General features: G+C 36.1%; 1 protein-coding gene across 13 annotated transcripts in view; it reads right to left on the bottom strand.

Moving 5' to 3' along the window:
• The window catches only part of LOC127809785 (uncharacterized), an 89,158-nt gene extending 76,759 nt beyond the window's left edge, over nt 1-12,399 (bottom strand). For 8 of the 13 annotated variants that reach the window (XR_008025248.1, XR_008025249.1, XR_008025254.1 and 5 more), the window contains exons 1-3: nt 12,091-12,399; nt 11,898-11,997; nt 2,526-2,608 (exon numbers count right to left, since the gene is read on the bottom strand). Coding sequence is in view for 3 of the 13 variants with exons in the window: in XM_052348871.1 (XP_052204831.1) it covers nt 2,526-2,608; nt 11,898-11,948 (134 nt within the window). In the remaining 10 variants the exon portion in view is untranslated. Of the gene's footprint in view, nt 1-2,525; nt 2,609-10,384; nt 10,456-11,897; nt 11,998-12,090 lie in introns of all 13 variants that reach the window. The other 5 variants (XR_008025251.1, XR_008025256.1, XR_008025257.1 and 2 more) reach the window with 1 other exon arrangement.

Below are 12,399 nucleotides of genomic sequence, written 5' to 3'. Positions count from 1 at the left end.
CATCCTACTTACACATTTTCATAGTGTCTTTATTTACTATATCTTGATTATTCATGCCCTTAATTTTATCTCTCCATACTTCATATATATATATATATATATATTTGCTAAGCCTCGTGGCTCACCTTGTTTTACTCTCGTGTCATTCCAAGTAAAGGTAAAGCAATGGTTGAATTCCAAGTAAAAGTAAAGTAGTGGTTGAGGGTGAGTCTAGTGGGACTAGAGCCCTAGAGTTAGAAGTGTACAAAGACCTCCCAGATTAGATGGTTCATGTTAGTGTTTGTGAAGAGGACATGTGTGAGAAAATTTTATGTCGTAAAATGCCCTTGCATTTCATTGTGTAGGCCATGGTGCCAAGATGTTGTAAACCTTTATGTTAGCCTCCGCTGAATTTATCTAAGGATTATAATGTGGTGTTGTGCGTTATTATTCTATATCATCCTTGTAATGTTCTCCTTCCGAATATTCTATGCTAGCGAAACTATCTGGGAGTAGGCCACTACAGTTTTGGTATCAGAATTAACCCTTGGAGAAAGCGATCTGATGAAGGCGCAGAGGCGCGAGTGCTTGAACAAGGAGTGACTCCTAACAGGCTTCTAGGATTGCAGCCCCCAAAGGGAAACAAATCTGGGATCAATTGTAAAGTTACATAACGAAGACATCATGTGCTCAAGAAGGGAGAATGTAATACCCCGAGAGCCCAAGGTCAAGTCCAAGAAAGAACTCTAAAGAAGCTAGTATATATATTGAGAATAGTAAGAAAAAAAACACCACCACCTGGACACCTTTGGGCTAAATGTGGATAAAAAACACCCAGATTAAGCGTACTTGAACTATTGTAGCTCGAGGATGGGTGACTCCTGGAAAGTTCGCATAGGCCCATCAGGGCAAGTTGATATGGTCATTCATATCGCTCAATGCAGGATGTTACAGGTGATATCAAAGCTGACCCTTGGAAAAGACGATTCGATGAGAGCGAGAAATGACACAAGGGCGCGAGGGTCTGAACAAGGAGCGGCTCCTGACAGGCTTCTAAGATGGCAAATCCCAAAAAGAAAAAGATCTAGAACCAGTTGTAACGTCACATGATGAGGACGTCATATGCTCAAGGGAGAGAATGTAATACCTCAAGAGCTCAAGGTCAAGTCCAAGAAAGAACTCTAGAGAAGCTAGTATATATATCGAAAATAGTAAGGAAATAAAAAATACTAGTTGGATACTTTTTGGACTAAATGTGGATAAAGAACTCCCGGATTAAGCGTGCTTGAGCTAGAGTAGCTCAATGATGGATGACCCTAGGAAGTTCGCGTAGGTCCATCAAGGTAATTTGATCTGATCCTTCCTATCACTCGATGCAGGATATTACAATTTGTTTCTCTTATACTGATCCACCCTTACCATTTTTAGCTCTTAACATCCACTTAGTCTATTCCGGTGAAGCTACAATTCCTATCAACTTCCTTTATAAAGCGTATTTGGGATGTAGTACGCTAACTCAATAAAGCGTATTGGTGGTTGTGGTGGGGTTAGAATGAGCCAATAGTATGGGATTAGGTTATTATCATTCAATTTTATTTGGCAGTGGTAGTTGTTGGTGCGTATTGTAGCTTTTTCTGTTTCTATCAAATGACTTGCGACTTTCATTTTTGTTATTTCTTATTTTTCTTTGTCTTTTATGTTTGGTAGTTTGGTTTTTTCATTACTTTATCTAGCAGTATTTACGCTTTGGTGCTCTAGATTAAGACACTTAGGTGTTTCCTTTTTCTATCTTGAGACATTTCTTCTGTGGTTGGGGCATCTTTGTGTGGCACGACTCTATCCGTGTGTGAAAAGGGCTTTCATATTTCACTATTTGGCTACTAATGCACTCTAGCCTGTTTTTCGAACAAAAATCAATGATTTTATATAATTATTTGAATGAGTTGATTTAACAAGTCATGCTAATAGCCATAGAGATTTCTAATGGAAGGTCGACTTGCTTACCATCCTGAATCTGAGGAGGAGGTTGGAGAAAGATAGAAAGAGTAGCCGAGAGGGATTCTAAGAAAAAACATACCCAATAACTGCCTACTAATCCAATAAATAGCTCCCTACCATCCACTAATTGTCATTCCAACCAAGAACACAGGTGCAACTAAAACAACACAAGTGAAAAAACCATGAAATTCTAAAACATCACCTTCAATTAACGCCATAGACAAATAACACTGGAGCAAAAAACACAAATGCAACTCATTCCAAAGAAAGCACCTTCCTAGCCACAAAACATCATGTTTTGTTTCACATATATATAATACACATAACAACATTATAATCAATTGTAATTTCATAACTCATAACTTTTACATGCATGCAATAATGCAAATGACATATATGATAATGAATACTTTTTTCTAGTTGCAGATTTTGTCCATGAGAATCAATTCAAAACCTACTCCCAATCATGCTGAATAACATTAATAGCCATAAAAAAAAATGCAGCAGTATCTAAGAGCAGGAATACAAAGAAGACAAAGATCGTGTACCGCATTTCATGGATATTCCCCCTAGAAAATATGTCCAGTGTTGCCCACATCCTATCTTCCTCTTTGATCTCCATAAAAAGCACCTATTTAACAAACAATGACAAATTTAAGAACCCAAAAAAAACAAAAATACCCATGCCACAAAGACCACAACTTTGGAAGCAAGCTACTTAATCAGACACAATAAAATAAAGAGGAATCACATTTGGGGATTTTACCTAGGTCTTTTTGCATTTTGCAGTAATGCTATTTGTACACAAACTTTGGTGAAAATTGAGTGTGAAAATTGACACTCAATTTTAAATAGCAGTGTGTGTGTGTGTCAAAAATTAGTGTACAATAGCATTACCATTACATTTTTGGATTTTGCCTTGGGTCATGATAGTGAAAAAGATAGGCTTTGACTTCAAGCTTTGGTGAAAAAATTGGGTTATTTTTGCTCATAGGTCTCAGCAAGGATATCTTATATTACCCCAAAATTATTAAAAATTTTATTTTGTTTTAATGACTTGTATGATGAATATGTTGGTTGAGTGGTCTAAAGTTCCAGATATTAAGTCCTTGTGAAAGCACACGGGTTCAAATTCTACTTCCAAAATTTTATTTTGTGTTGTGATCTACTTTTATTTCTATAAAAATTATTTTGTTTTCTCTACATGGAGAATTTTTATTTATATTATTATATATAAATGTATTATAAACACGTAGAAAGAATTTTTATTAAAGCAACTGATAGTACACAAAATAATTTAATTAATAGACATGGGAGGAATCTTGAGGAATTATAATTAAAAAGACAAAAAATCTTTCTTTAGAAAGAAAAAATTCCAAAAGAAATTCTTACCAAAAAAATAAAGATTTATAAATAAGAGAGGAAATATTTTTACATATAAGAAAAAAATTTCTAGTGGCATTTTATTGGGTATGCAATTAGAAGGTTAGTTTGTGTGTATGATTTATAAATTTCTAATGACATTCAACCTAAAACTGAAACTACATGCCATTCTTAAAAATTTAACATCTCTAAATTATTAGGGTCATTTAAGATAAAAATCCCACTAGATAATTTAAAATTACCCCTACCGTAGTGTCATTTTTATTCAAATGACACTATTGTAATTGTTTTGTGTCATTTTTATTCAAATGACACTATTGTAATTGTTTTGTGTCATTTTAATAGAAAATGACATTAAACCAGTGTCACCAGAACCCATTTTTCTTATACTGGATTCACAAAAAAGTTCATAAGAGTCATAGCTTAGTAAGAAGTGGCTAATTGAGTCAACAGTGGGAATTGAAATAACAGGCTGAAACAAGTTAGTGACAACAAAAAAGGTTGCAATGGGAGTGAAGGGATGTGGGACGAGAAGATAGGGAATCTAAGTGGAAAGGTGATGATGCCATCGTTGGCACAAAGGAAGAAAATGGTTGACTAAGGCACTAATGACAACAGGCTCTACATTCAATAAACTCTAAACAAATCTTAATTGCAAAGGGAGAGTTAAAGATTTTAACCTTGCATTGTGGTAAATGCTTCATTCATTCAATTTCAAAGTTGTTTCAAAACAAGAAACTCAATCTTCTATTGAAAATCTCCATGGCTATGAGCGCAAATTGTAGGATAAAGCCATTCAAACAGTTGTATAAAATCATGGGATGCAAAAATCTTTGAAGATTTTTGCACAAAGATTTTTGCTAGAGAGAATAGGTTACAGTGAATGAGTACCCAATATAGAAATATATAAGTGGTTTTCTTCAAACTATGAGAGAGAGAGAGAGAGAGAGTTTTGTCGTCTACAAAAAAGGTTGGCATGGACATGTATTTATAAGATAAAAAGGAACAACCAGTACTTGATAAGTAAACTCCTAGGAATTTTATATATTTTAGGATATCTTCATAATATTGCTAGAATATTATATAAAACATTTCAATAAAATATTCTAACAATATTCTAAAGAGCCAATGGCAAGTGGTGGTTGTAAATCCAGTGCTACCATTAATTCCTTTATGATTGGGGTGGTTGTGGTGGGGTTGGCATGAGCCAATGGCATGTGGTTTTGGCTATCTTTATTCATTGTTGTTTGACAATGGTAGCCATTGGTGTTTATTGTATTTTTGTTCCTCCTAGATGGCTCTTGTTAGTTTGGCTTTTGTGATTTCTTGTTTTAATCTGTATTATATGTCTGTAGTTAGTTTTTCTCTTTATGTTGTATGGCAAGATTGATGTTTTTGTGCTTTAGCTTTAGCCCCTTTAGAGTTCTTGTTGTTGTTTTGCCCGAGTTTAGTATGCTGGAAGCTTAGAAGAAATCAGAGGAGTCCATGATGGTGATCGAGTGGCAGTAGTGTGCAGGATATTCTGTAATTATCTATATATACTAGGGGTAGTATAGACTTTGTAGAGTCGGTTATGTCCCTAGGATGATCCACCCCATAGTTTATAAATATGAGGGCAGGGGATCAGCTGTGGATTATCAATCATTCATTATAATCTTTTATACGAGTACAATGAAAAGAGAGAGTTGTGAGAAGGATAGTTCTTGGATTCTTTGAGAGGATTGTACTCGGGTTGTATGAGAGGGCAAGGGATTCCATTGTACTAATTTCTTTTCGTTCTTAGTGAATTGTTCTCTTGGTGGAGGTGCTGGATGTAGTGCCATTTCCATGGCATGAACCAAGGTAAAATCAGTGTGTAGCAATTGTGGTTTGATCTTCTTTCCTTATTTCAATTCTGTCTTTTCTTTACTGTCTGATTTGTGCATGTATTGTGGTTGTTTCGGTGATATTTGAGTGAACTATTGAGTACTGACAGTGCTCTTCTAGCTTAAGCTTTGCCTCAACACATTCCTATCATTATGCGTGCAACCTTGTGCCGACAGCAGTGTTGTTACAGGCGCACCTAGGCGCAAGGCCCCTCAAAGCGCAGCCATCTTGCCTTGCCATGTCCAAGCGAGGCGAGATCCAGCCAGGCGTGCCTCCCTTAGGCGCACATGCCCAGCTGAAAAATCATGTTTTATGTTCTAAACATTTCTATTAAAACTTAAAGAGAGAAAATAATAAAATATAATATTGAAAAGTCAACAAAACTCAAAAATATGATGTTCCAGCTCATCTGATTTCTGGAAGGCCAAGAAACTACACCTCCAAGGCTCCAAAACTCTCTTACGCAGCATTATTTTCTCTCCGCAACACAGCAACTGCAACTCCTCAAGTTCTTCTCCAGTTCTGATTGAGCTGCTTCTGCTTCTCCAGGCCAAGGTAACATATCGATAATCCTTTCTTCTTCTTCTTCTTCTTCTTCTTCTTCTTACGCTGCTGGCAGTTGCTAGCCTGCTTCTTCTTCGGCAATCCTTGTTGCTTCTTCTTCTTCTTCTTCTTATTACACAGCTGCTTCTTAATCTTACATTGCTTTGCTGTTATCCTTCTTCTTCTTCTTCTTCTTCTTCTTCTTAATCTTACGTTACTGCTATCCTCCTGCTCCTCCTTCTCCTGCTATTCTTCTTCTTCTTCTTCTTCTTCTTTCTTACGCTGCTACTACTTCTTCTTCATCTTCTTCTTACGCTGCTGCTATTACTAGCCCACTTCTTTTTCTTCTTCTTCTTCTTCTTCTTCTTCTTCCTCTGCTTCTTCTTCTTCTTTTTTACGCTGCTGCTGCTTCTTCTTCTTCTTCAGTTATTTTTTTGTTTAATCTTTATTTGTTGATGCCTACTGCTGTTTCTTCTTTTTCGTTTTTCTTTTAACATTTTTTGGCATAATTTAGCCTTAGTCTTTACAAATTTTCAAGTATACTCATATAAAACTACTGCAACTGCAGCATTTAGAAATAGAATAGAAGTTTTAATCCTTAATCGGATCCTATGCTTGATTAGAAATAGAATAGAAGTTTGATCTCTACTACTTCCCTGGATTTCTTCTTTCCCCTCCCTGAAATTTTTTCTCTTCTCCTCCAATCTTCTTGTTGTCCTGCATCAGTTCTCCATTCCAAAAAATCCCACCTCTAATTAGAATTCTTTTTCAATCCCTCCCTCCCTTGGTTGAAATTCAGCCACTTATTGATCCATGCTTCTTTTCAAAATTTTTTTACAATATTTTTTCAAATTTATGACTCCTTGCTTATGATGATTATGGCAGATATCCTAATCCTAATGGCATCTAATTCAAATGCTCCTAGTGGCTCCTCTGGCAGTGGTAGAAAAGATCCAGCATGGAAATATAACACACTGCCAGATCCAAAGGACATAAATTGTTTAAAATGTAATTTTTGTGGAAAAATAACGAAATGAGGGGTTTACCGAGCTAAACAACACCTTGTTGGAGGGTATAGGAATGCCAAAGTTTGTCCAAAATGTCCTTCACATGTTAAAGAAGAAATTAGAGAGTATATGTCGAAAAAGCTAGAAGAAAAGAACAATAGTGATGTTATACCAGATTTTGACAACATTGATACCCTTGGAGATGATGATGATGATGAAGTGGTTTTTGAAAGAGGTGTTAAAAGGCCTATGTCTTCAAGTTCAAGTCAAGGTTTAACAATGCAACAAAAAAAGCAAAGGATGAAAGGGCCTTTGGATTTGCTTTTGCCTCTGAAACTTAAAGTGAGCACTGGGAAGCAAACAACAATGGAGACCCATGTCAATAAAGAACTGAGGAAGAATGCTTGCGTTTGGTTTTCTAGATGGATGTATGAAGCCGGCTTGTCTTTCAATGCAGTCAAGTATCCAAGTTTTAAGCCAATGATTGAGGCTATTGGCCGAGCTGGTCCAGGCATGAAACCTCCTAGTTATCATGAGGTGAGAGTTCTTTATCTTAAGAAGGAGTTGGTACGCACAAATGAAATTATGAAGAGTCATAAGGAGGATTGGCCTAAATATGGATGTTCCCTTATGTGTGATGGTTGGAAGGATAAGAGAGAGAGATCTTTGCTTAACTTTTTAGTAAATTGTCCAAAGGGAAGCATGTTCATTAGATCCATTGATACTTCCTCATATGCCAAGGATGCTATTAAAATATTTAAATTACTTGACCAGTTTGTAGAGGAAGTAGGTGAAGCAAATGTGGTTCAAGTTGTGACTGATAATGCCTCGGCTAATGTTTTAGCTGGTAAGTTTGCTATTTTTTAACTTTTACCTTTGAATGATGTTAATGTTGTTAGTTTAATGATAGATTTTTAACTTGTCTTATAGGAGAATTCTTAATGGCTAAGCAAAAGCACTTATATTGGACACCATGTGCTGCCCATTGCTTAGACCTAATGTTAGAAGATATTTTTAAACTTCCTATATTGAAGAAGACTTTTCAAAAAGCATGTGCAGTAAATGGATTCTTGTATAGCTCTACACAAGTGTTGAATATGATGAGAATATTCACAAAAAAGAGAGAGATGTTAAGACCTGGGAAAACAAGATTTGCCACGGCTTTCCTCAACCTTTCAAGACTTCATAAACAAAAAGCCAACTTGAGGAAGATGTTCACTTCAAAAGAGTGGACTAACTCTAAATTTGCAAGAGAAGCACGGGGTAAGCTTGCATCTCAAACAGTGTTACAAGATTCATTTTGAAAAAATGTTCTTTATGCTCTCAAGGTGTCAGGGCCACTTGTCAAGGTGCTTAGAGTGGTAGACAATGAGGATAAGCCTGCTATGCCTTATATTTATGAGGCTATGGATAGGGAAAAAGAAGCCATTGCAAAATCTCTTGATGATGAAAGGAAATACAAGCAAATATTTGAAATTATTGATGGGAGGTGGAATATTCAATTGCATCGTCCTCTACATGCAACCGGATATTACTTGAATCCAGAATTTTTTTATTCAAATGCAAGCATTAGAGAAGATCAAGAGATTATTGATGGGTTGTATCAAACCACAGAGAGGTTGGTTCCCACTGCAAAGGTGCAAGACAAAATTTCTAAAGAGCTAAGCTTGTATAAAAATGCTGAAGGGATATTTGGAAAACAAATATGCATAAGAGGAAGGAATCGATTGGCACCAGGTAATATGGTTTTTTAATTAATAATCTAAGTAAATCTAATCATTAGTCTACAACTAGCAATTTTCAATTACTGATTATGTCATTATGGTATATTTTTTCCTAGTTGAATGGTGGTCTCAATTTGGTACTGCAACCCCTAATTTGCAAAAGTTTGCCATCAAGATATGTAGCCTCACTTGTAGCTTTTCAGGTTGTGAAAGGAATTGGAGTGTCTTTGAGCATGTAAGGGTGTTTTTTCTTATTCTTAATATTCACCACTAAAGGTGTATAATTTCTTATTTCTTTAACTTACTGATTCTAATTTAACTATGACAACTTCATAACAAAAAGAGAAATCGATTGGAGCAACAACGTCTCAATGATTTGGTATTTGTCAAGTATCATAGAGCTTTGAGACGTCGTTTCAGTTTGCGTAAATCAATTGATCTAATTTCTTTAGATGAAGTTGATGAAAGTAATGAGTGGTTGCTTGGGGCAATTGATAAATTTGGAGAGTCAGATAATGAGCTGGTACATGAAGATCATGATTTGACATGGGCTGATGTTACTATGGCATCTGGTGTTGAAGAAGCTAATCACTCAACTAGATCAAAAGCGACTTCAACTTCAAATTTGACAAGGGGGAGGGGGACAAGGGCATCAACTTCAAATGCTCCAATGGATCTTGACGAGGAAGAAGAAGATGGAGAGGGAGATGATGTAGAAAAAGATATTGGAGATGATAGTTCTAATGATGAAAATATGGATACATTTGATCTTGATGATGAGGATGATTTCTAGTTATTATGTATATCTAGTTAATCCTAATTAAAATTTAGCCATTTAGGACCTATTAATGGTTTAAGGTTGATCATTTAACTTTTCCTTTTAAGTTGATTGTTGACTTAAAGTCTTAAAACTAACATTTTTTTGTGGGTTTTGCTTAAGTTTAATGACATTTTTAGTACTATTTTTGTTGGCTTTTAATTATATATGTCAAATACTAATTTTGTTTTTTATTTGTGGTGTTTAAATGTTGATTCATTTTTCTGATTTGTTGAAATATGGTGGGATTTAATTTGCTGAAATTTACAGGTATGTCATGAAGTATGTTTATGTTGTGATTTATTTAATATATGTTGAATTCTTGAATTTTTTGATAACATAAATGTTGATATGTGATTAGGATCTATTTTATGACTTATTATTCAATTAAGAAGTATAATTTTCTTTCTTCTTAATTAGCATGCGCCTTGCACCTGCCAAGCGCGCGCCTCGCCTTGCGCCTTGCGCCTCAGGCTCCAAGACCTTTTGCGCCTTAGTGCGCCTTGGGCCTTTAACAACACTGGCCGACAGTCATTTGTTTCTCTATTTAACCTCTAAGCAAAAAACAAAAACGAACATTTGTTATGATTTTGTTTCTATCTCTTTTTCTTAATGTAAAATCCTTATTACTAACTTGAATTTCAAATTTCAAATTATAAATTCTAAATGATAATAAAAGTCATGTGACCTTATCCAAATGCTACCTAAAGAGACGGAATGAGAAGCAATCAAAGGAATAGCAATTTTTTTTCTATTTTACTACAGATATTCGATTCACAAAATTTGATAATTAAAAGGTCTGTATCTAATTCCATACTAATAATACATATTCAAGCCAACTTTTTTCATGTGACATGACTCTATGTGAGCATGTGCATGCATTAATTTGATGAAAAGGGCTTTTATATTTCATTATTTTGCTACTATTGCACTCTAGCCTATTCTTTCAAACAAAAAACCTCTATAGTTCTAGTTTTTGATGATTTTATACAATTATTTAAATGACTTGATCCAATAAACCATGCTCATAGCCATGGGGATTTCCAAAAGAAGATCGAGTCACTTACCATCTTGAATGAGAAATGTATTTACCATAATGCAAGGTGAAAATTTCTAGCTCGCTCTTCGGAGTTAAGATCTGTGGAAAAAGGAAAGGGAGATCAAGAATGCATGCTTCAATGTATAAGGAAAGTCATGGGCATTGTCTCTCTAGCTTCAGGCTTTTAGGTGTTTCCCTTAGCTAAGCTTTACCTCAATGCATTACCTCCATGGTGGGGGTGACCTTGGGTTGGTTTTATTTGGTTTCTTTGTTAAACCTCTAAGAAAAAAAGACATGTTGAAAATTATCTCGAGTTAGTGAAAGAATTATGTGCAGTATTTTGTATGTGGTTATGGGATAGTTGACAAGCAGGTTGCACTCTTGTAATATTAGTTATTAGTGGAGGGAAAATCCGATAATGTCATAACCAGCCCTAGGAAATATCACCCTATTTTCTATAAATAGAGTAGGGGGCTGAGAGTCTAAGAATTGCATATTATTTTTATGTTTTCACGAGAGCCAAGAGAGTGAGAAGGCTGTGGGTTAGAATTAGAATAGTCTTGTACATTCTTGGAAAAACTTGTATCGTGGGAGAGAGAAAGAGGGAAAGTCATGTACTATTATCCATCAATAAAGAAGACTGCTCGGTGGTGGTTTCAAGGCTAGATGTAGTGTCATTTACGTGGCATGAACCAGGATAAAAACCGGTGTCTCCTCATGTGATTTGATTTTGTCTTTCTTGTTCTGTTTATGCTTTTATTTATGTTCTTTATTGACTGTTGTGTTGGTTATATGTTGGCCGAGTGAGTTGAGAGTGTGTTGAGGGGTGTTTGATCAGTTTCTTGCGAGGATTACAAGGCTGCCAGTGCTCCCAATTCTAACAAAACAAGAAGTAAAATCTTTGTTTGTGAAATCATTGAGTTCCTGTCACAGTCCTCAGGGCATTATTGGGGGCAGTATTGTAATTGAGTCCTTTTCAGTTTCTTTGATTATTATTGATGTGGGACCTAGCTGTTACGGCAGTTAGGTCGTTTGGAGGAACACTCCAGATTCGTGTATGGCTATAACTTAGCCATATTGGATGATGAGAATCCTCATGAATGACATTTGACCTTTTCCCTCTCAATTCTGTTATATTCTCTCCCTCGTTCTCTCTTATTTTCCCTCCTTAATTCAAATCTTCCCTCCAAACACTCAAACATTATTCCCATACCTTGCCAGATCCTTCGGATCTGACAGTTCCAAATTTCAAATTTTAATAATGGGTTATGTAAACCTAGTATTAGGATGGAATAAACCAAATTATAAACAAATAGGAATGCCCAAGCCTTTTAGATGAAGAGAGGGCAGCAAGCAAAATTAGGATGGAAGTAATACACTAAACTGTAGAAGACTGTTGTTTCCTTCAACACAATTTCCTCTTTCATGTCTTGCAGTTGTTAATACAAATAGCTATCAAAGTTGCTGTATAGTTCAACATATAAAATTTTACACTTATCATGCGTTTTACTAAAAAATTGTTTAACTTTCTAATCTTGTACCTTCAGCATATAAGAATCCGATGGTTCTTGACATCTTGCTAATCCAATCATATCACCATGCTTGGCATCCCCATCAATCCGTAGAGAATAGTTCTTTCATCTGATTGGCCGCGAAATCACACATTTCTCCATAGAAACGGATATGCAATGCAATCCATGTAATGAACCAATTAGGTGAAGAAATTACACTTACAACCAAAAAGATTGGACTCGGCCGGCAACGGGTTCAGTGAGATCTGTCGTCTGTGAGGGGCTTTGCAGTGGTGGTTCACAGCGACACCCGCCGCTGGCAGAGAAGAAACGGAGAGATACAGCGATACGTATGTGAGAGGCTTTGCAGTGGTGGCTCACCCGCAGCGACACCCGCCGCTGGCAGAGAAGAGACGGGGACACAGAGCGAGAGGGGAGACAGAGACGGAAGGGGTGAGACGGTCGGACGGCGGAGGAGACGGAGGAGAGATAGGGTTTACCAAACCCTACGCTTTTACTTCTTATTTTTTCT

Source organism: Diospyros lotus, chromosome 9 (assembly GCF_014633365.1).
Source record: "Diospyros lotus cultivar Yz01 chromosome 9, ASM1463336v1, whole genome shotgun sequence".
In the NCBI taxonomy this organism is placed as follows: Eukaryota; Viridiplantae; Streptophyta; class Magnoliopsida; order Ericales; family Ebenaceae; genus Diospyros; species Diospyros lotus.
This window is presented reverse-complemented; position numbering and strand designations above follow the sequence as displayed.